This window comes from Eurosta solidaginis, chromosome 3 (assembly GCF_040869045.1).
Source record: "Eurosta solidaginis isolate ZX-2024a chromosome 3, ASM4086904v1, whole genome shotgun sequence".
NCBI lineage: Eukaryota > Metazoa > Arthropoda > Insecta > Diptera > Tephritidae > Eurosta > Eurosta solidaginis.
The window spans coordinates 182,181,995-182,208,052 of NC_090321.1; the positions used below are offsets into that span (position 1 = coordinate 182,181,995).

At 35.9% G+C, this 26,058-nt stretch overlaps 1 protein-coding gene and 1 long non-coding RNA gene across 4 annotated transcripts in view; one reads left to right on the plus strand and one right to left on the minus strand.

Annotated features, from left to right (window-relative positions):
• LOC137244737 (WD repeat-containing protein 48 homolog) overlaps nt 1–26,058 on the plus strand; it is a 62,683-nt gene that overhangs the window by 19,895 nt on the left and 16,730 nt on the right. The window contains exon 6 of one of the 3 annotated variants that reach the window (XM_067774173.1): nt 8,608–9,386. The exons of the other annotated variants lie outside the window; for them this stretch is intronic. Coding sequence (XP_067630274.1) covers nt 8,608–9,000 — 393 coding nt within the window. The 3' untranslated portion in view covers nt 9,001–9,386. Of the gene's footprint in view, nt 1–8,607; nt 9,387–26,058 lie in introns of those variants that run through there. 3 annotated transcript variants of the gene reach the window in all.
• LOC137246832 (uncharacterized) lies at nt 9,698–11,313 on the minus strand. The gene is made up of 5 exons (XR_010951716.1): nt 10,809–11,313; nt 10,561–10,740; nt 10,337–10,505; nt 10,127–10,277; nt 9,698–10,063 (listed from the first exon to the last, which is right to left on the minus strand). It is a non-coding gene; the product is annotated as an uncharacterized lncRNA (long non-coding RNA).

Sequence of the window (26,058 nt, forward strand, 5' to 3'; positions counted from 1 at the left end):
ACCAGATCACTGTTGTGTTTACCAAGCGGAAATGCTGGCAATACACAGGGCTGTGAATCAACTCGGGTCTATGCCGAAGGATGGTAAACGGGTGTTTATTTTCTCAGACAGCCAGGCCGCATTAAATTAAATTTAACTTAATTTATTTATTATTACGGCTGTTTAGGCCAAAAACTTAAACTACTAAGTACAATTCATTATTACAATCACTTATTACTATTGAATATGCTGTTGGAATGCCATGTGATTCCGATCAGCATATTTGCGTGACAAACGGACTTATTTATATAAATAAATAAATAAATACAACAACAACAACTTATTTAAGGGAGGTTGGGAAGGACGCATTTCCAATCCTCCAGTGCTCCCAACTTAAGGCAACAAAAGTTGGAACTTATATTTTTCAATTATATTTGTATTTTAAGCTCTCGGAATTTATAGTCTCCGATCAACACAGCTAAACATGCCTTTGGATGTTGGAAATTAAAAATAACGTTTATCCAATCACTCCTCAACTTTGTTTATTAAAGACGCTGTCGGTATGCATAAAGATTCCGATCAGCACAGTTCAATATATAATGGGAGGTTGAAAAGGACGTGTGTCAAATCCCCTCAGCTCCAACTATTGTTTGGCCTTATTTTCGTTACACATCATATAATTTTATTGTTATTGTATTTGCACTCGTTTGTGCAACTAGACAAAAAAAACTGTCACTATCAAATTGCCGTCGCAATCAAATCAATGTTGCCGCGTGGGTGGTTTAACATATAATAATTCATTTTATTCAAATTAGAAGCTTACCAGCAAACATTTGTTTCTTTGCATATGTTCATATGAATATGTATGTACATAGGTTAAATATAAAGACAGTAATGAGCGCATCTATATGTGTATTTGTGATTGATGAGCATAAAGCGAATTCAATAAATCAATACATATAAGGGGGACTCATGATAGCATGTAAACTTATAAGGTGTAAAATTATATCCATTTACACACGCGGTTATATGAACGCACCTAGTAATACTCTTGATAAACTTGATTGTTTTTCAGCTGTATTATTTCCAAAAAAAATTTTTTGATTGTTATACAAATTAAAAAATACCAGGATTAAGTGAAAAATCAAAACTAAAACGCCTTTACTTGCTGATGTTGGAGATTTTTGATGAAAATGCCCTCTGTAATGTCTGCAAGGTTGCATTCCTTTGAGTTTACCACGTTTACACAATGAAATGTGCGCGTAAATTTATACAAATTAGGGGGACTCATGTAACCGTATAAATGCCTTATAAAGTGTGTAAACGTATAAATTTATCTAGTTTACGCACGAGCTGTCAAATTTTGTATGAAAAATCATTTACACAATTTGTATAAATTTACGCGCACATTTCATTGTGTAAACGCGGTAAACTCAAAGGAATGCAACTTTGCAGACATTACAGACGGCATTTTCATCAAAAATCTCCAACATCAGCAAGTAAAGGCTTTTTAGTTTTGATTTTTCACTTAATCTTGGTATTTTTTAATTTGTATAACAATCAAAAAAATTTTTTTGGAAATAATACAGCTGAAAAACAATCAAGTTTATCAAGAGTATTACTAGGTGCGTTCATATAACCGCGTGTGTAAATGGATATAATTTTACACCTTATAAGTTTATATGCTATCATGAGTCCCCCTAGTGTGTAAATGATTTTTCATACAAAATTTGACAGCTCCTGCGTAAACTAGATAAATTTATACGTTTACACACTTTATAAGGCATTTATACGGTTACATGAGTCCCCCTATGCAGAGATGCATTCATATAAAATATAAAAGACAATTTTTGTTGTTATATCGGCCTACTGATTTGTAAGATCGCGGGTTCGAATCGAGCTCAAGGCCTAACAATAATTTTTTATCATTATTATTGTTATGATAAATTTTTTCTTAATTGAAAATTTTTTTTTTTTAAATTAGAATAGAAGAAAGAAATAATTTAGACAACTGCCAAAGCTCGTTGTATAGATCAATTTCGGGAACTGCTAAATTCCTTCATCGGCAACGTTTAGGCGCCGCTGCTATAACCATTCAGCCATCACAGCGGTTTTTTGTTTGTCTTCATTAATCCTACTTGTATTCTGGTTCGTGCCAATTGATATTCACAACACTGCGACATCTGTTGCAGAATGGATGCGAAAATTGGACTTGTTTGATGGCAATGCTGCCATAGTGTCATATTTTATTGACGCTTTTTTCCCCGTGCTCTGGGACGTATTAACAATTTTTGTTGTTATATCGGCCTACTGATTTGTAAGATCGCGGGTTCGAATCGAGCTCAAGGCCTAACAATAATTTTTTATCATTATTATTGTTATGATAAATTTTTTCTTAATAGAAAAAATTTTTTTTAAATTAGAATAGAAGAAAGAAATAATTTAGACAACTGCCAAAGCTCGTTGTATAGATCAATTTCGGGAACTGCTAAATTCCTTCATCGGCAACGTTTAGGCGCCGCTGCTATAACCATTCAGCCATCACAGCGGTTTTTTGTTTAGAATACAAGTAGGATTAATGAAGACAAACAAAAAACCGCTGTGATGGCTGAATGGTTATAGCAGCGGCGCCTAAACGTTGCCGATGAAGGAATTTAGCAGTTCCCGAAATTGATCTATACAACGAGCTTTGGCAGATGTCTAAATTATTTCTTTCTTCTATTCTAATTTAAAAAAAAAAATTTTTCAATTAAGAAAAAATTTATCATAACAATAATAATGATAAAAAATTATTGTTAGGCCTTGAGCTCGATTCGAACCCGCGATCTTAAAATATAAAAGTATAAAATTTAATACTTAAGGTATGTATAGAGTGCAGATATACGTTTATACAAATTTGGTTACTTCAAGAAACTCGTTAATACAATTCTTTCACTTGTGATTATGAATTCATTTGATACAAGTTAGTAATTACATGCGAGCTATAAAGATGAAATACAACAGCGAAATGAAATATGGACATATGCAGTGTACGATAATAGTAGTAATATTATATATGAAATATGAGAAATACATATGGTTGATGTTCTCCAACATTCCGGCCCCGTTGAACGATCTGCGGTCTTCAATATACGCTTGTTGGAAGCATCGCTAGTTTGTGAAAAGCATCGCTAGTTTGTGAATTGCGCGGCGTAACACACCGGTTGCCGTTTTTACGTCTGCCACACGAACTTTACCGTCGGCGCCGGTTTTGATACCTATTATTCTTGCCACCATCCATTTTTGGGGTGGCAAATTGTCTTCGTGCAGCAGTACGAGGGTGCCAATTTCCAAATTGGGCTGCGGCTTGTCCCATCGAGTTCGCGCCTGCAGGCTCAGTATGTAGTCCCGTTGGAAGGCGGACCAGAACTGTGCCTTCAGGGACGAGAGCCGCTGCCAGCGATCTAAGAAGCGCAGTTTCTCGGTTGATTTGTGGGTTTCGGGCATTGCTGTGAGCGAGTCTCCGATGAGCATATGTGCCGGAGTTATTGCTTCGCCATCGTTCGGATGCTCCTGCGATTGGACGCGAATTGAGGATTGCCTATACCTCTATTAACACGGTGCCTAGTTCTTCGAAGGTTAGTGCTGTGTCGCCGATTACGCGCACTAATAGGTGCTTGGCGCTCTTCACGACTGCCTCCCATAGTCCGCCGAAATGCGGTGTGCGTGGGGGTATAAAAACGAACTCCATGCCTTTCTCTGCTGCGAATAGGTATATTTCTTTGCGTTTGGCATCGTCTTCGATTAGTTTGGTGAGTTCTTTGAGGCGTGCGTTGGCGCCGACGAAATTCGTTGCGTTGTCGCAATACAACTTCTCCGGTATTCCGCGACGTCCGACGAACCTTTTAAGTACAGATAAAAATGCATTAGTTGAAAGATCAGAAACGGGTTCTATATGTACAGCTTTTGAACTGAAACAAACAAAAATAGCAACATAAGATTTATAAGGTGGTCGGCCTCTTAACTTGTGTGTGGTATAAAAGGGCCCACAAAAATCAACTCCGCAAATAAGAAACGGTCTAACGGAGCGCAACCTATCTCGTGGCAAGTCACCCATTATTTGGCTCATTAGTTTAGGCCTGTATTTAAAACAGCGAACGCATTCATGAACTACCTTCCTAGCCACATCTCTGGCATTTATGACCCACAACTTTTGTCGCATCAAACCGATTAAAATCTTTGGACCTGCATGACAAATCTTTTTATGCAAATGTTCAATATATTTGTGCACAAAGGTTGATGATTTTGACAACAACAATGGGAATTTTACATCGTTTGGAAACTCTGAATATTTGAGGCGGCCTCCAACGCGAATCAGAGACAAACTTCGATTTTCTTCGCTATGCTCCTCTATGAAAGGGTTCAGCTTTTGGATGTTTGCTTTTGGATATTCGCCCTTCTTCAATTGCTCCGTTACTTCTGCAAATTCGAATTTTTGAACTGTTTCTACAATTTTTAAAAATGCCCAATTATATTCAGTTGCAGTTATATTTGTATTTTTTGTATTTGTTAACGGCCTTATGAATCTATAAAGATATGCCACGATTCGCACAATTTTGTTAAAGGATGATATTGAGTTAATAATATTTAATATTATATTTTCCTTTAACCCTAGATTCAGTGTGGTTTTAACCTGTTTAATTTCTAACTGTGCGTTGCTCTCTGCTAGTTCAAATTTTGGGTTTTTTGGCCAATTCGTCGAATCTGTTAATAGAAAATTTGGCCCTGCACGCCACAGAGGTTGTATAAGTGGATCAATGTCACATCCGCGTGAGGCGAGGTCAGCCAGATTTTGTTTACTTTGCACATGTTTCCATACAACATTGGTTGTTTTTTCTTGGATCTCAGCTACTCTGTTCGCTACGAATGTTGATAGAGTTGATGAGTGCTTTTTCAACCAATATAGCACTATTTCTGAGTCCGACCAAAAATATACGCTTTGAACTAATAAAGATTTGAACAGTGGCTCAATTACTTTATAGAGTCTTCTTAGCAGTAACGCGGCGCAAAGTTCAAGCCGCGGAAGGCTTTTGGTTTTTAAAGGCGCTACTTTAGATTTGGCTGTTAAAAGCCGTGATGTTACAACGTTATTATGTGAGCTTCGAATATATATGCAACAACCATATGCGCGTTGCGAAGCATCACAAAACCCATGAACTTGTATGCCATTATTTGGCGATATATTAACAAACCGAGATACTTCCATCTTGTCAACTTGAGCCAAATCTTCTGATAGCTTTTGCCATATTGTCTCAATACTTTGGGGAATTGATTCATCCCAAGCCAACTTTAATAGCCATAATTCTTGCAATAGTATTTTAACTTTGATAATAATTGGACAGAGCAAACCTAATGGGTCAAATATTCGTGACGACACTGACAGTATATTTCTTTTTGTGGTCTTTATTTTAAGTGAATGTCGGCCGATTTTAGATTTTATTGTATCTTTTTTCGGAGACCAAGTAACTCCGAGGGCCTTGATTGTGCCGCTGTCATCCACGATTTTTCTTTATCGTCGTTTCTAAATAATTTTGGATGATTGGAGTGCCACTTTGCAAGGCTGAATCCCCCGGCCCTTAAAATCGTAACGACCTCTTTTTCAATTTGTTGCAAATCATCTATGTTGTCAGCGCCCGATAACATGTCATCGACGTAAAATTCTTCGCGTATTACCTTACATCCTAGCGGATATTGTTGAGCGTACATTTCGCTTAACTCTTTCGAACATCGAATGGCTAGGTATGGCGCTGGCGCTGTACCATATGTGACGGTGTTTAGGCAAAATGTTTGGATTGAATCTAATGGGCTTTCTCTATATAAAATGAGTTGGAACCTTTTGTCATCGTCATTTATGGCTACTTGCCGGTACATTTTCGTAATATCAGCGGTAATTGCATATTTGCGACAGCGAAAGCGTATCAATGTGCTGAATAATTCTGGTTGAATGGTAGGGCCAACCATTAACGTATCATTTAATGAAACTTTTGTGGAGCTTTTGCATGACGCATCGAAAACTACTCGTAGTTTGGTAGTTGCGGCGTCTGGTCTTAAAACGCATTGATGCGGAATAAAATAATGTGGTGAATTTATATCAATATCTTCGATTTGAGTCATATGACCTAAGTTAATATATTCATTCATAAATTCTTTATACATGTTATAAACTTCAGGCTTTTTTTGTAATCGTCTTTCTAATGAAAGGAATCTTTTTTGGGCAATTTCATATGTAAACCCGAGGTTTGATGGGTCTTTTTTGAATGGCAGTTTTACCTCAAATTTCCCGCTGGGCAACAGTTTTACGTTCTCTTTAAAGTGGGCTTCACATTCTTTGTGTTCTGGCGTTAACTTTGAAGCGCAACTTGCAACCTCCTCTATTTCCCAAAATTTTTTAAGCGCCTCACCTATGGTGTTATCTTTTTCATCAAGGTCCTGTACAGTGGCAACTGTTAGATCGCAACCCGCTCTTATCATTTTTGGGCTAGCTTTACATTTTCCTGAAACAATCCATCCCAATTGGGTCTTTTGTAAAGTCAGTAACTCATCATTCAGCTTTATTTGACCCACTGATAAGAGGCTAAAGAAAATTTCAGCTCCAATTAAAATATCAACCTTTTGTCGTTTAAAGAAGAATGGGTCGGCTAATTTTATATTTGAAGGTATGTTCCAATCTGTCGTGGTAATATTGCCTTGTGGTTGATATCCTGAAATTGACTTGATAACCCAAAGATCAACAGTAGCTTTGTATTCATTTCAACAGTAGCCTTGTATTAATTTTCAGAGTCAATTTTTTCTATCTCCGTTTGATATGCCATAACTTGCTTCATATACGAGTTTAGAATGTCTAACCTACATTCAAGGTCTATTGGGTTCGAAGCAGCTGAAGAATCATCAAGAAGATTCTTGATGCGAGTTATATTTTTGCGAGAAGAAGCACGCTGTTGTTTCAGAGTAGCAAGAGAATTGGCTACTGAATCACCGGCGTTATCGCTTGAAAGAGGCATTTTCAGCAAAGTGACTTTAATGTAATAAACGAAATGTACAAATAAGCAACAATTGAACAGGGATTCAATATACCCTTGTTCCACACCCAGCCCGAACTGTATGAAATTTACTTTTCGGTTTGATTTGGTTTCGATTTATTCTCAAATTTATGAAAAGGTTTGCAATAAACCTTTGGCTCGAAAATATCAACAAATTTTCGATTTAATTTAGTAGCAACTCTGCTCAAGAACTTCCGATGTAAAAATTGGGTTCCAATAACTCAATTTTAAACCATCAAATTATTAATTGAATGCTAATATTAGCGCATTGTCAACTTATCGAAGTTCAAAATCAATTTTTTTAAACATATGACCACCCTAATGCCACATTAGTATACCAACTCAATATTGGGTTTTACTGCTGGCATAATTGCATTCACAGTACCATATTAGTCTCATATATTTATTAAAATCGTATGATCCCGCTAACTCGTCTTTATTGAAAAACATATATTTATGTATATGTATATGTACATATTGTTACGAATTTACTTGCAAATCCTTTTATTTGCAACCCTCTGCTAAGTTCGTATCGCTAAACTGTTGAATAAATAACTCCAATATTGAATAATTGAAAAATGGCCTTTATTGCAGTACTTCACAATAACACTTATACTTTGCAACGAATAGCAAGCTTAATAACCAAACTGATTGATAGCTCAAATGAAACTCTACTATTCAAAATAATTCTGCTATAGCTCGCTAGATAGCGCTTAATCGAAATCTCAAATCAAACTGAATTACTTCTTACTCGCCTGCCCCGCTTTTATAGTTTACGCTGCATACTTCTAGGCTCTTCGATTTCCAGAACTTGCTAGTTAGTTTCGGCTACAAAATCGCCAGCCACAACTACGTGCACAAATTATTGCTCTCTTGTGACAACTCAGATAAGATATATGCATGTGTTTGTGCATTGCCGCTCCGCTGCTCGTATACGTACATATGTGTAGACGCAATTATTTATTCGTTTATGTAGATACATAATGATTGAATTATTGATGTGAATGTTTGTAGTTTACAGTCTCTCGCGCGCACATAGGCGTATAAGTAAATGAATCTGTGTGTGACATCTCTCAGCTGCCTTATATATGTGTATACATGATTTGATTATTAACGTAAATATCGCTTAGCATGGCCTTAGTGATGGTATAGCTTAGTGATGCTAATATCCGTGACAATATACTACTTTAAGGCATACCTTTGAAATTATATGTGCAAATTTTGAACACCGCAATATCATGCGTTCTTTACATAGTCAGCCCTTATACATTTACCGCTCTTTATATATATATATATTCCTGCTCTCTTGTATACCTGTTGCTAACTCTTTGGTGGCGTTATATAAAAGTTACCGGTACCTATAAAACTGCCGCTATTTTTAATGGCTCGGCCTTTTGGATTTCTAGAAGAATCCACTAATTTTCCCTTTTTATGCACCGCCTTTGTTATGACCTTTTCCTAATGAACCCTTTACTCACATTTTTTTTAACATTGAAATTTCGTTTTTATTCTTTATTTTTCTGTTTTAACGCCGGCAATATATGTTAAGTTTCAAATTTACATACCTCATCCAAACCTATGCACATTTCTTACGTGTTCACCAACCAACTGCAACAACAGATGCACCACAATTTGGCCACAAGCCACCACACCAGCCAATTCGGATCACCAATCCCAGCAATCAGCAACAGCCGTATCAACCAGCGAGAACCCAACTCAATTGTCTTCAGCAGCAGCAGTCGACCAGGCAATCAACAACAACTCCACATGTACCACCAAATCTGCATCTATTTTTCACCACAACCAGCAACAGTATCACTATTATATGTTTTATTTACTTATTTGTTACACCCACGCAGCAGTGATTAGAAATTTAATAATTTTGTTTTTGTTTTTATTAAAGCACGGCACTTTCACTTTGTATTTTCTTTATAAAAACTAGGACTTCACTGTACAGTCCTGTCACGGTCGCCAAAATGTATTTGCACTCGTTTGTGCAACTAGACAAAAAAAACTGTCACTATCAAATTGCCGTCGCAATCAAATCAAAGTTGCCGCGTGGGTGGTTTAACATATAATAATTCATTTTATTCAAATTAGAAGCTTACCAGCAAACATTTGTTTCTTTGCATATGTTCATATGAATATGTATGTACATAGGTTAAATATAAAGACAGTAATGAGCGCATCTATATGTGTATTTGTGATTGATGAGCATCCCTGCAAAAAGTGAGTCTGGTCTAAGACTGTATAAAAGACAGTCTTTCGTTGCCTTACTACTGGATCAAGTCTAGACCAATCTCATGTAAAATCATAGGACCAATTTACACGGAGCATGTCCTAGGCTTGGTCTACCATTATACCATTCCTGCCGTGTATAGTCCAGACCAAAGATAGACGGTTTGGTCTATACATAATACAGTCAGATGCTAGACCAAATGGACTATACAAATAGTGCCTATTCTGGTCTATGCATAAGACAGTCTCATTGATATACCAATCGAACTGCATAAAAGATATTTACTTTGGTCTATGCAATTGACTGTCTTATGCATAGACCAATCGGACTGCATAATACCTACCTACTTTGGTCTGCAATATATATTTTTCTAAAAATGAAAATTGCTCGTTTTTTATTTTGGTTTTTTTATATTTTGATATATGTATACCTATACGGTTTTTGATTTTATTCATCACCTTTCGTTTAATTTAAACATTTAAAGTCTTCTCATCTAAAAACTAAGTATAATTTATAATAATGATTTAAAAAAAAAAATTCTCAGATAATGACTTCAAAAATTAAAGGAAAAAGTAATCACATTTTCAGAAAGGAAAAAGATGTTTTTATAATAAAAATAGATAAAAAGTCTATAGTGTTAATTATATTAATTATTTCCGATTTTTAGTTTATTAACTGTGGTCAATCTATACAGCCTTTTTTTTAACAATGTGGAGGCATTTCGATAGTTGCTTATCGGGCTTTTCTGACGTCGCCGACAGTCCACCTGTTATTAAAAATAAAATAAATTGAAGAATATATTTAAACAAAAATTAATTTATATACGTACTTATAATAGCATCATACAAGGAAGTTTATTTTTTTAGGCAAATCTTGCCATGGACGCCGCCTACATTGACTTCGTTGCACATAGATCTGGAGATAATTTCCTCAAAGTGCTTTTCAGGTTCCCCCTTTAATAAGTGTTTTATTGCGTTAATCTGAAATATTAATTCATAATTATTAGTGGAATTTACAATAAATCAATTATTAAACTTACATATTCATTGATGTTCACCTCATTTATGGCGTTATTGACGCTTTCCATTTCCTCAATGGTTTTTATAGGGAATAGTTTGCTCAAATTCCTCAAATCTGCGTCCTTATTAGCAAGAACGCTTAATTGGGCGCCTTGCTTTGCCTGAACTTCCATCATTTTTTTTGGTAATCTGGAAAATAATCATTTTTAAAATTATTTGCATCAAAATTTTATTAAAAAAATACCTAGCATGTTGTCAAATTTGGCGTTCAAATCGTCAATTTTAGCCTCCAAAGATTTGCACCTTTCACAAGTTTTGTCAATGCTATTGCTGTTGGGGAAGTTGGTATTGTTGTTGGTTTTGAGGTAGTTGTTGTTATTGCTGCTGCCGCTATAGTTGTTTTCGCGTTGAATTTGCGAGTCATCTATAGAATTATTTTAAAAATTATCAATCAGTTATGAAGAGTTAGAAACAAAATATTGTAATACTCACAAAATATTATTTCATTCTCTTTGAAGTCAAATTGTCTTATCTGATTTGGTTGTTGCTGAGTCATTTTCATATATTTCGTTTTTATACTCAGTTGAGCAGAGCTCACAGAGTATATTAAGTTTGATTGGATAACGGTTGGTTGTACATATATAAAGGAATCGAGATAGATATAGACTTCCATATATCAAAATAATCAGGATCGAAAAAAAATTTGATTGAGCCATGTCCGTCCGTTAACACGATAACTTGAGTAAATTTTGAGGTATCTTGATGAAATTTGGTATGTAGGTTCCTGAGCACTCATCTCAGATCGCTATTTAAAATGAACGATATCGGACTATAACCACGCCCACTTTTTCGATATCGAAAATTTCGAAAAACCGAAAAAGTGCGATAATTCATGACAAAAGACCTATAAAGCAACGAAACTTGGTAGATGAGTTGAACTTATGACGCAAAATAGAAAGTTAGTAAAATTTTGGACAATGGGCGTGGCACCGCCCACTTTTAAAAGAAGGTAATTTAAAACTTTTGCAAGCTGTAATTTGGCAGTCGTTGAACATATCATGATGAAATTTGGCAGGAACGTTACTCTTATTACTATATGTACGCTTAATAAAAATTAGCAAAATCGGAGAAGGACCACGCCCACTTTTAAAAAATTTTTTTTTTTTTTAAAGTAAAATTTTAACATAAAATTTAATATCTTTACAGTATATAAGTAAATTATGTCAAGATTCAACTCCAGTAATGATATGGTGCAACAAAATACAAAAATAAAAGAAAATTTAAAAATGGGCGTGGCTCCGCCCTTTTTCATTTAATTTGTCTAGGATACTTTTAACGTCATAAGTCGAACAAAAATTCACCAATCCTTTTGAAATTTGGTAGGGGCATAGATTTTATGGCGTTAACTGTTTTCTGTGAAAATGGACGATATCGGTTGATGCCACGCCCAGTTTTTATACACAGTCGTCCGTCTGTCCTTCCGCATGGCCGTTAACACCATAACTTGAGCAAAAATCGATATATCTTTACTAAACTCAGTTCACGTACTTATCTGAACCCACTTTATCTTGGTATGGAAAATGAACGAAATCCGACTATGACCACGCCCACTTTTTCGATATCGAAAATTGCGAAAAATTAAAAAAAATGCCATAATTCTATACCAAATACGAAAAAAGGGATGAAACATGGTAAGGTAATTGGATTGTTTTATTGACGCGAAATATAACTTTAGAAAAAACTTTATAAAATGGTTGTGACACCTACCATATTAAGTAGAAGAAAATGAAAAAGTTCTGCAGGGCGAAATAAAAAACCCTTAAAATCTTGGCAGGTATTACATATATAAATAAATTAGCGGTATCCAACAGATGATGTTCTGGGTCACCCTAATCCACATTTTGGTCGATATCTGGAAAACGCCTTCACATATACAACTACCACCACTCCCTTTTAAAACTCTCATTAATACCTTTAATTTGATACCCATATCGTACAAACTCATTCTAGAGTCACCCCTAGTCCACCTTTATGGCGATATTTCGAAAAGGCGAACACCTATAAAACGAAGGCCCACTCCATTTTAAAAATACTCATTAACACCTTTCATTTGATACCCATATCGTACAAACAAAGTCTAGAGTCACCCCTGGTCCAGAAAGGCCCACTCCCTCTTAAAATACTCATTAACTCCTTTCGTTTGATACCCATATTGCACAAACGAATTCTAGAGTCACCCCTGGCCCACCTTTATGGCGATATCTCGAAACGGCGTCCACCTATGGAACTAAGGATTACTCCCTTTTAAAATACTCATTAACACCTTTCATTTGATACCCATATCGTACAAACGCATTCTAGGGTCACACCTGGTCCATCTTTATGGCGATATCTCGAAAAGGCGTCCACCTATAGAACTAAGGCCCACTCCCTTTTAAAATAATCATTAACACCTTTCATTTGATACCCATATCATACAAACAAATTCTAAAGTCACCCCTGGTCCACCTTTATGGCGATATCTCGAAAAGGCGAACACCTATAAAACGAAGGCCCACTCCCTTTTAAAAATACTCATTAACACCTTTCATTTGATACCCATATCGTACAAACAAAGTCTAGAGTCACCCCTGGTCCACCTTTATTGCGATACCTCGAAAATGCATCCACCTATAGAACTAAGGCCCACTCCCTCTTAAAATACTCATTAACTCCTTTCGTTTGATACCCATATTGCACAAACGAATTCTAGAGTCACCCCTGGCCCACCTTTATGGTGATATCTCGAAACGGCGTCCACCTATAGAACTAAGGCCCACTCCCTTTTAAAATACTCATTAACACCTTTCGTTTGATGCTCATATTGTGCAAACAAATTATAGGGTCACCCCTGGTCCACCTTTATGGCGATATCTCAAAACGGCGTCCACCTATGGAACTAAGGATTACTCCCTTTTAAAATGCTCACTAACACCTTTCATTTGATACCCATATCGTACAAACGCATTCTAGGGTCACCCTTGGTCCACCTTTATGGCGATATCTCGAAAAGGGGTCCACCTATAGAACTAAGCCCCACGCCCTTTTAAAATAATCATTAACACCTTTCATTTGATACCCATATCGTACAAACTCATTCTAGAGTCACCCCTAGTCCACCTTTATGGCTATATTTCGAAAAGGCGAACACCTATAGAACGAAGGCCCACTCCCTTTTAAAAATACTCATTAACACCTTTCATTTGATACACATATCGTACAAACAAAGTCTAGAGTCACCCTTGGTCCAGAAAGGCCCACTCCCTCTTAAAATACTCATTAACTCCTTTCGTTTGATACCCATATTGCACAAACGAATTCTAGAGTCACCCCTGGCCCACCTTTATGGCGATATCTCGAAACGGCGTCCACCTATGGAACTAAGGATTACTCCCTTTTAAAATACTCATTAACACCTTTCATTTGATACCCATATCGTACAAACGCATTCTAGGGTCACCCCTGGTCCACCTTTATGGCGATATCTCGAAAAGGGGTCCACCTATAGAACTAAGCCCCACGCCCTTTTAAAATAATCATTAACACCTTTCATTTGATACCAGGCATGCTTAACCAACGAAACGATATCATTTCGTTACGATAATCAACGTTAATAAACGAAACGAAGTCATTTCGTTTCGTTTATTAACGTTAAGATCGTCAAATTAACGAAATGATTTCGTTTCGTTTTCTGCCATATCAAAACGAAATCAAATCGTTTATGTTGATTATTAATTTCAAACTATGCTGGCAAAGCTGATTGATGGCGGAGTCATTAAAGGTGAAAGCATTATCCAAGCTGATTGCAACTTTTCTCACGAATTTTGACAGTACGAACATTTCTCAGAGTATTTTTGACATTACCACCAACGAATTACACAAACAAATTACATAGAGTTTGTGTGTGTATGTGCGCTCGTTGTTGCCACCTTACGGCTTCACCATGGCTATAGCATTGCCAGCACAATTCAAACATAAAGTATCACGCTTTCGTTAACGTTTAAAACGAGATACAATTTATCTTGATAATTTCTTTATCGATAATATTTCGAAGTGTTTCAACGGAAACGGTGGAAATTTTTTGATAAACGATTAGCTTAACGTTAAGGTGCATCCCTGTTTGATACCCATATCATACAAACAAATTCTAAAGTCACCCCTGGTCCACCTTTATGGCGATATCTCGAAAAGGCGAACACCTATAAAACGAAGGCCCACTCCCTTTTAAAAATACTCATTAACACCTTTCATTTGATACCCATATCGTACAAACAAAGTCTAGAGTCACCCCTGGTCCACCTTTATTGCGATACGTCGAAAATGCATCCACCTATAGAACTAAGGCCCACTCCCTCTTAAAATACTCATTAACTCCTTTCGTTTGATATCCATATTGCACAAACGAATTCTAAAGTCACCCCTGGTCCACCTTTATGGTGATATCTCGAAAAGGCGAACACCTATAAAACGAAGGCCCACCCCTTTTAAAAATACTCATTAACACCTTTCATTTGATACCCATATCGTACAAACAAAGTCTAGAGTCACCCCTGGTCCACCTTTATTGCGATACCTCGAAAATGCATCCACCTATAGAACTAAGGCCCACTCCCTCTTAAAATACTCATTAACTCCTTTCGTTTGATACCCATATTGCACAAACAAAGTCTAGAGTCACCCCTGGTCCACCTTTATTGCGATACCTCGAAAATGCATCCACCTATAGAACTAAGGCCCACTCCCTCTTAAAATACTCATTAACTCCTTTCGTTTGATACCCATATTGCACAAACGAATTCTAGAGTCACCCCTGGCCCACCTTTATGGCGATATCTCGAAACGGCGTCCACCTATGGAACTAAGGATTACTCCCTTTTAAAATACTCATTAACACCTTTCATTTGATACCCATATCGTACAAACGCATTCTAGGGTCACCCCTGGTCCACCTTTATGGCGATATCTCGAAAAGGGGTCCACCTATAGAACTAAGCCCCACGCCCTTTTAAAATAATCATTAACACCTTTCATTTGATACCCATATCATACAAACAAATTCTAAAGTCACCCCTGGTCCACCTTTATGGTGATATCTCGAATCGGCGTCCACCTATAGAACTAAGGCCCACTCCCTTTTAAAATACTCATTAACATCTTCGTTTGATGCTCATATTGTGCAAACAAATTCTAGGGTCACCCCTGGTCCACCTTTATGGCGATATCTCGAAACGGCGTCCACCTATGGAACTAAGGATTACTCCCTTTTAAAATGCTCACTAACACCTTTCATTTGATACCCATATCGTACAAACGCATTCTAGAGTCACCCCTGGTCCATCTTTACGGCGATATCTCGAAAAGGCGTCCATCTATAGAACTTAGGTCCACGCCCTTTTAAAATACTCATTAATACCTTTCATTTGATACCCATATCGTACAAACGCATTCTAGAGTCAACCCTGATCCACCTTTATGGCTATATCCCTAAATGGCGTCCACCTATAGAACTATGGCCCACTCCCTCATAAAATACTCTTTAATGCCTTTCATTTGATACACATGTCATACAAACACATTCCAGGGTTTCCCTCGGTTCATTTTCCTACATGGTTATTTTCCCTTATGTTGTCACCATAGCTCTCAACTGAGTATGTAATGTTCGGTTACACCCGAACTTAACCTTCCTTACTTGTTTTATATTATATTTTTTTTTATATTATATTTTTTTTATATTATATTTTTTATATTATATTTTTTTTATATTATATTTTTTATATTATATATTTTTTCATATTATATTTTTTTTATATTCGTTTTGTTTTTTGTTATCTATTAAAAAGTGCAGCTATTTAATAAAGGCAATAGTAGAAAATTTTGTGAAGAAGGAAGCAACATTAATTTATATGCTACATCATCCGCTTTAAATTCTTCAATTTCTTCAGATAATGAATCCGAAAGTGCTATTCCTAGAGCTAGTGAAGTGAATGGAGCTGTAAAGAAAGGATGGGCAGTTTTAAACCGAACTGCTTCCAATATTATTTCTCCTGCATTTGACTTTTTAATTTTTTTAATTGAAATACGTATATCTGGCCAAATAACGCCGGCATTATCTGGTATCTTTGAACTTAAATAAACATTTTTCATCCCATAACTTTTAATTATATTATTTTTTTCTTTAATTTGTATTTTGCTTTCATTGAAAAAAAATTCTGAAAATTCATTTATATTTGCCAATTGTTGAAGAATTTGTGTCGGCTTCCTGACATTTCTTTTAATTAATTGCAAATGATTTTCAAAATCATATGCTGAAAATGTGTAAAGACAACCCAATTCTTAAACACAGTCGCAAATATGGAGTAAACCATGGACGTTATACGATACAGACTCCGGGCCAAATATAACTGCAAAATTCTCAACAAATAATTGTAACATAGCTTTAGCTGTACTCAAATTTCGTAAATAATTAGATGCACAAGAAAGAAGTCTGCACGCGCAGTGAAGAAGCAGAAATTCATAATAAAAATCTTCGTGCACGTGGTTTTTTCACAATAAGATTCCAGTGTAAAGCAGAAATTGTCGAAATTCTGTTGCTTTCCAATGGTGAATTTCTTTGAACCTCCTTGGCAATCTAACAAACTCTTTTGGAATATATTTCCTTATCAATTCAAATTGCGATGACATTTGTATTTGTCTACTTTTGCTAATTTTGAACTTTGATTTTTTTTTCAATAAGGCAATCAACATTTTCTTGGTAACACCCATGTCAATCAAATGCATTGGCACTTTACTGATCATATTTAAATTTATTTTTTCCAAAGGTGATTGTGAAGAGATAAATTTATTCAAATGATGTTCTTTATATTTTCTTGCAGCAAAATCAGCATTTGTTATTAAGTTCCTAATTTGAGTGGAATACGCTAATTTATTTTTTATTTTTTTGGCTATTTGTGTACATTTGGAGCAGCCATGAGCTGATGAATGATGGGCAATACCACAAACAAAAGATTTTGCTGGTGCATCACATATCACAGCTCGTACATTCAGTGGAATAAATTTGCCATTAATGACAACTCCATTACTTAATAAAATTTCCAATTCTGCAACAAAACTCTCTAAATATACACAAATATCATCAGGTTTAGTTTTTCCTTCGTAGATTGCTACAGGAAATACAGCAGAACTATTACAATTAACCACTTTCACTAAAATTGGCCATAATTGTTTTTGTGAAGATTTGAATAGAGGTAATCCGTCAATATTTATGTCCACTGTGATTTGAAGTAAACTCGAAATTCCTGGATTTTTTTTATTTGGTTTTGTACACCAAAATATATTAAGTCACCAGGAGATACATCTCTTGTTGATATTTTTTCCAAGTTTACTTGCATCAAAGTAGACGGACTTAACGGAACATCTAATCCACTTTCATTTAAAATTTTCAAAAGTGCACGCAGATTTTCATAGGATATTCTTGCATCTAATTGCCATTTCCTAATTTTGTCAAGGAATGTTTTTTCTTTCAGAATTTCGTCATGAATTTCACAATTAAAACTTTCTTCAATTGTATTTTCCACAATGGCGTCGTGACGCTCTTCTACCGCGTCATTTGGATTTTCGCTACCACTTAAAAAATATTCATCACGCTTCCTCTTCACTAATCTTCTCATGTGCCTTTTAGAATAACTCATTTTTTATTGATTATATAAATTTAGCAATTATATTTAAATTTTTATAAATTTTTGTTCAACACTCACAATTCAATACAACACGTGTTCACTTGCCGCCTTTGTTCTTTTTTGTGCTCATTAACACAACAAGTGAATATATTTACTCGTCATTGTAACGGTTTTCTTCAATTCGGCAATGCAAAACTACATGCACAAATCTAGTCACATTGGTCTAGATAAAAACTAGATTTTTCTATCTATCTTTATCCCACTAATTTTGTGTTATAGGACCAATGCATTTTGCAGGGTACATGCACAAATCTAGTCACATTGGTCTAGATAAAAACTGGATTTTTCTATCTATCTTTATCCCACTAATTTTGTGTTATAGGACCAATGCATTTTGCAGGGTACATGCACAAATCTAGTCACATTGGTCTAGATAAAAACTAGATTTTTCTATCTATCTTTATACCACTAATTTTGTGTTATAGGACCAATGCTTTTTGCAGGGATAAAGCGAATTCAATAAATCAATACATATAATTCAAATGAGAAAATGAGTGTTTAAATTTGCATGAGAATGAATGTATAAGTAATTGTAACTATGCAGAGATGCATTCATATAAAATATAAAAGTATAAAATTTAATACTTAAGGTATGTATGTATAGAGTGCAGATATACGTTTATACAAATTTGGTTACTTCAAGAAACTCGTTAATACAATTCTTTCACTTGTGATTATGAATTCATTTGATACAAGTTAGTAATTACATGCGAGCTATAAAGATGAAATACAACAGCGAAATGAAATATGGACATATGCAGTGTACGATAATAGTAGTAATATTATATATGAAATATGAGAAATACATATGGTTGATGTTCTCCAACAGTTATATTAATGCTGTCGGAATGCGAGTGTTTCCGATCAGCAACAGTAAATATCGGCAGAAAATACCGAATTCCAGCGAAATTAGTTGTTGGAACTGTCTGGAGTTATAGGTGGCGACCGATTTTCTTTTCCTTAGGGCCGGATGCATTGTGTTTTGCTGCTTCCGATATTACCATTCCCTTTTCGCGCTCCAGTATCGGATATATCATGTAAAAAATAAAAGGAGTAAAACTTTATCTTATTGGAAGGGTTTTACAATGCTCCAATAAACCTTTTTTTAAAAGTATTAAAGTTATTACTAACGTATGGTGAATGAAATCTGAACAAACGTATTAACAAAACAAAGTATGAAATGATATTTGTTTTATTTAAAGTAAATTTATTTTAATATCTAGGTATATAAGATAAATTTATAAATAAATATTTGCTCCATTACGGTTTGCTTTTCGTATTTTTTCCGGAAATTTCCTCATTGATTCTTGATTTCCTTTTGTATCGATGTTTTTAAGCTCCTTTTTGATTTTATTAACTAAATAAGTCGTGTTTTTTGCAGGCTATCCTTCGCCATAAACACGCCTATTAAAATTTCTCCAAAAAGTTTCAATTGGTCTCAGATGGGGGAACGTTTTGGGGGGTTCTACTTTTTAGGTACAAATTCAGTTTTCCGGCTATGTACGTCCCTTAGCTTGCTTTTTGCATAATGTGAAGATGCAAATCCAGCCGGAACACTAATTTTCCCCTTTTTAATACATTTTTGAAATTCTGGAATGCATTTCTCTATATAAGACTGAGCATAAACGGCTAAACTACCCTTGAAAGATACGGGCTCACTTATTCCACGCTCGCTGATTGTTAGCCAAAACAAAACTTTCCAGGGAAATTTAGTATTTTGAATATATATCACTTTGTCGAAAGATTTTCGTTTTTTGGACTCTCATCGTCCATAACGCATTTGTAAGTTGAAGATGTGGAAAAATATTTTTGCGAAAGTAGCCGCAACCTGGATTTAATTGTTTGTGTCTGCTTTTCTGTAGTAGCTGGTTTCGATTTTCTTTCTTTAATTTTTATATTCATAGCTTCCAAATAATATTTAATAGCATTCTTATCAACTTGGTGTTTTTGTCCGAGCTGACGGAACGGTTTTGCTTTGCGCCCCACTGTACCTGCTTTCAACCTTTCACTTACTTTACTGTCTTGTAAATTGCATTTTTTGTCTGAACCTTTTTTCGAGATATGCTTTTATTATCTCTGAAAAGCCTAATAGTCTTATATATGGATGTTATCTTAAATCCCATGTCCCTAAAATGCAGAAATATTACGTTTTTGCTTTTGTCAGGATTATTTTCATAAAATTTCCAAATTGATTCGCTCCACTAAAACTCGTTCAAGACATTTTGACTACTAATGGTGGCCTCATATAAATAATAGGGGGACTCACGAAAGCATATAAACTTATAAGGTGTAAAATTATATCCATTAACACACGCTGCTATATGAACGCACCTAGTAATACTATTGATAAACTTGATTGTTTATCAGCTGTGTTATTGCCAAACAAAATTACTTTGATTGTTATACAAATTAAAAAATGCCAAGATTAAGTGAAACATCAAAACTAAAACGCCTTAACTTGCTGATGGTGGAGATTTCTGATGAAAATGCCTGCTGCAATGTCTGCAAGGTTGCATTCCTTTGAGTTTACCGCATTTACACAATGAAATGCGCGAGTAAATTTATACAAATTGTGTAAATGATTTTTCATACAAAATTTGACAGCTCGTTTACGCACTAGATAAATTTATACGTTTATACACTTTATAAGGCATTTATACGGTTATATGAGTCGCCCTAATTTTTACGCGAAAATGTCACAAAGATGTCCCGTTAATTTTATGCACTGAAATTTGTTTTTAATAAATTAGGGGTACTTAGTTTTTCTGTTTCCAAGTTTTGTTCGGATTTCATTCACCATACGTTACTTTTTATGTGATTAGGAAGTTCATTGAAATATTTCAGGCCCTTATAAAATATATTTTGCTTGTCCACTTCTGTTTTGAAAAAAGGTAATATAAAATTGTTGTTTTCTCTGATTACGTATGAATGTGCATCATTTACATATATAAGTTTTTCGTTGAGGTATGTTGGTAATCTACCATGTTTGATATTAAATACAAATTTCATACTGTGGTAGAATATAAGCTGTTTTATACTCAACCAGTTTAGTGCTCCTATCATGTTATTAATGGGAGTACCGTACCTCATGTTTAATATAAATCTCATAGCTTTATTTTGCATAACTTGTAGCTTATCTACCTGAGTTTCATTGGCAATAAAGAATATTGTGGGCCAATATATGAAATGCGGCTCTATGATGGATTTATACAATTTCCTACAAAAATCGCGAGTACTCCATGCATGCATGTATGGAGTACTCGCTATGGACCAACCGAGTACTCCAAAATTAACCACAATTCATACAAAAAATATGGTCCAATTAACATTGCGGTGTCCTAGGACTGGACCATATCCCTGCAAAAATCGCGAGTACTCCATGCATGCATGTATGGAGTACTCGCTATGGACCAACCGAGTGCTCCAAAATTAACCACAATTCATACAAAAAATATGGTCCAATTAACATTGTGATGTCCTAGGACTGGACCATATACTCCAGCTCCGCATTACATCAGAGTAGTCCATGGAGTACCCACAGTCCAATAAACATCGCATAGTGATTACAATCGTTAAAAACGAGCAATGATCGGCTTACAACATGCTCGTGTAGAAACATGAGTTGGTCCATTGCTGCATTACAGTGGAGTATAATGGTAAGTACTCCAGTGGACCACATGATCCAACGATTTTTGCAGGGTTCGAGCAATGCGTCACCCACAAACAGCCTTATTTTACTATGTTTAAGCGCCGAAGATATATCATTTATATATATGTTAAATAGGACCGGTGCCAAAACCGATCCTTGTGGCAATCCTATTCCTGTCAATACTTCATCCGAGACAACCGACTCAATGGCTGTTTTTGTCTTCGGTTACACAAAAAGCTCTGAAACCACTGCAGCTCATTGCCCCTACCCTGCAAAAATCGTTGGACCATGTGGTCCACTGGAGTACTTACCATTCTACTCCACTGTAATGCAGCGATGGACCAACTCATGTTTCTACACGAACATGTTGTAAGCCGATCATTGCTCGTTTTTAACGATTGTAATCACTACACGATGTTTATTGGACTGTGGGTACTCCATGGATTACTCTGATGTAATGCGGAGCTGGAGTATATGGTCCGGTCCCAGGACATCGCAATGTTAATTGGACCATATTTTTTGTATGAATTGTGGTTAATTTTGGAGCACTCGCTTGGTCCATAGCGAGTACTCGATACATGCATGCATGGAGTACTTGCGATTTTTGCAGGGTAATTCCAATTTTTTCTAATCTTTTAATCATTATATTTCTGTCTATAGTTTCAAATGCTCGCTTTAAGTCGATAAAAACCGCAAGTATACTTTTCTTTTGATTTAGTTCTTCTTTCCAACTCGATATTACGTAATTTAAAGCCGTTTCACAAGAGCGCCCTTCTCTGAAACCGGATTGTTCTTTAATTAGTATTTTATTTATTTCCAAGTAGCTCACGAGCTGATTTTTTACTACTGTTTCTAGAATTTTTCGTGTTGATCGGTCTAAGATCTTCTGCCATTAATGAATTTTTCACCTTCTTTATTGGTACTATTGTTGATATTTTCCATGCGTCGGTCACTATTCCCTCTAATAATGATTTATTTATGATATCCGCATAGAAATGGCCCATGTAAGACACCGAATCTTTAGTTACTCCTTCTGATAGTAAGTTTGTCCCTCCGATTTTATTTTTTAACCTTTTAGCTACCAATGTGACATCATCAACCGTAACTTCTTGGAATTTCAGACATGTGCTAACCCTTTTTTGCACACTGTCGCCACTATCAAAAGTTTCGATTTCTCGATTTATATCAACAATACTATCAACAAAGAAGGAGTTCAATGCTTTAGCTATATCTTCTGGTGTTTCATATGTTATACCATTTACAATCACTGTCAGGATATTGTCTCGCACCTCAGTTAAGTTTACTGCTTGCTTAAGGTGTTTCCACACTAATCTATCAGAGGAATTTAAGGCGATATTTTTCTCTATATACTTAATTTTTTAATTTTGAGTAGTTTCTTATAATACTTTGCAAACGTATTATATTCCGAAAATTCACCTTGTGAGTGCAATTGGATTTTTAATTTGTTAATTTCGGTCAGCTCATGATCGTACCACTTATTTCTCAACCTGACTATTATGTAGTGTTCTGATGTTAATAAACCCATGCAGTGTGATAAGCAGGTATTTATGTATTCAACCGAGTCATTGACATGCATATCTTTCAATACGCTGAAATCATAGTTTCTTAAGAAGTAAATGAGGTTATCAGCAGAATAGTTCTTCCAACACATTGTGGGTATCACTCTCCGCAGAGGATTTGAATTACACACTTTGAAAGCAAAAGAAATGGTTTCGTGATCAGAAATTCTGTGATCTTCAAGATTAGTACAGGATAGTACATCAGCATCTGCATATAACAGATCTATTCTCGTTTGTGACCTCTCAGCAATCCTTGTATTGAAGTTTACCATTTGCCTCATCGCGTTAATGTTAAAATCCCCTCATTCAAGTTTATGTTAAAATTCCCTATTAACAAGGAGTTTGTACCACTATCCAGTTCCTCAGAAAGTATAGCTTCTAAGTGATTTAAAAATTCGATACCACTAGAGCTTGGATAATGGTACAACACACCTATTTGCCATTTAATGTCGAACTTTTTTAATTTAATTATAGCACTCCAAACATTTAAATCAATAGATCTATTATACCTGACTTTGTACTCGCTACCTTTTTTTTTATTTAAGACTACACCACCTGTGTATCTGCTATGAGAATCGCAACGAACCCTGGACTCATTCGTCGGCAACGCAAAGTCGGTCACTGAATGCCGCAGATCTCTTAACGAGATGGCTCAGCACTTAAGTATCAGCCTTATATGGGTACCAGGGCACAGGGATATTGAAGGCAACTGCAGAGCAGACGAGGTGGCCAGAAGACTCACCACCGACCATATCCTTCCGGGAAATGATTCGGTAGGTATACCCATGGCCACTTTCAGGCTTCGTGTGAACACAAGCACTATAAGAATTGCAAATGGACTATGGTCAGCCATATCGTCATGTGAGACATCCAGGCTAACCTGGCCCTCATATGACAAGGGGCGCACAGGAGCGGTTCTGATTTTAAACAAATCAGTTCTATCGTCCCTGATAAGGCTTCTAACAGGGCATTGTTTAATAGGCACGCATGGTGCTAGAATGGGGGCAACGACCTTTGACTATTGTCGCAGCTGCAGATGTACAGAAGAGGAGGAGAGTGTCCAGCACCTTCTCTGTCATTGTCCAGCGCTTAGTAGGCGTAGGTTGGCCATCCTTGGTAAACCTTTTCTACAGGACCTTGCTGAGGTCTCTAGCTATGAAGTCAAGGCTCTAGCAAAATATATAATTTCCACGAAGTGGTTTGACTCGCTTTAGGCAGAGTAGGGGTCCTCTTCGAGACCGTATAGGGTATTACAATGGGCCCATTGGTGGCCTAAGTAGTGAGTTGTTACCATAGTGTCCAGCTCAGCCCTTGCAACCTAACCTAACCTACAGTCTAAATACCCCTATAATATACATATATTTGCTTAGAGTGTTCTATTTTATGTGCTTTGTTTTTTAAATTTTTTTATGGAAAACAATGGAAACAACTTATAAATTACATCGAATACGAAATACTTGTCTTGCCATCTATATTTTGGATTTAAAAGAGTATCGAAAAATGTAATAACCAATTTCACACAATCACCAGTCTTAAAAAGATTGTGTGACTTCTATGATATCTACCATTATGTGGTTTTCGTTATCGATGGGTGTAATGTCGACGTGCAAAAAATGGTGCAACCTTCTATTCCATGACAGTAGGGTCTAAACACCAGATCTGAATCCGTCGAAAGAAATTATTGAGTGCAATACATAGCTTTATAGTTATTCAGCTCCTTCAACCAAATTTTCAACCTTACCTACATGAGAAGAATCCTGCTACAAATATACTTACACATATTTAGGAGATGAGGCTTTGGCAATCCCATGCTGCCTACGGAAAGATTGGGTTGAATGACCTATAAAGTTCCACATAGTGATTAGAAATTATAAAAATACTAGCGGGACCCCGGTGTTCTTCGCTACACCAATAGAAATATTGGAAAAAGAATACAATATTGTTACGAATATTAGCAACACTAAAGGGTACTGTAGTCTCTAAGCCGATTCTAGGCAGTGACTTGTATGCACATAACCAAATTAATCATTATGTCTACACATATGTACGTACACGCAGCGGAGAAGCAACGCACAACAACATGCATATATCTGAGAAAGTATGCAATTGTGCAAGTATAACTCACAAACACACGCGCATGAGCTGTGAGAGAAGCTATAAAAATTGTGCATCTGTAGTTATAGCTGAGAAATGTAAAGCAGATAACCAACTAGTAGATTCTGGAAATGGAAGCGCCTAGAAGATGCGAACGAGAAATCATAGAGTGTAAAAGGCAGCAACAGTAGAGGCGCGACAATCATTTTGATTTAAGCATTCCATCTGTCGAGCAGTAGCAGTGTTATTTTTGAAAGTACTTTAATAAAGGCCATTTTGCATTATTGAATAGTGGTGTTATTTATTCAACAGTTTAGTGATTCGAACCTTAGCAGAAGATTTGAAATAAGCGGAATTGCAGTAAATTCGTTACAATATTATAGAATTTGTTTAATCTTTATTTCAATTCTTAATCCAAAACATTTGGATACACTCCATTTTTCGTTTTTCCATCTGGGATATGAATAAACAAAAAATTTGGAATGCCTACTCTGGAACAGGCAGCGTATAGCTGTCCGTGCGAAAAGCACGGTTCCCCCATATTCAATCCGCATACTCGAAGCGTTTGTCCTTGCGCCCTCTTGACTGGCATAGCAAATGACAGGCGCACTGCAAATTGCAAACGCTTGAATTCAAATGGAATA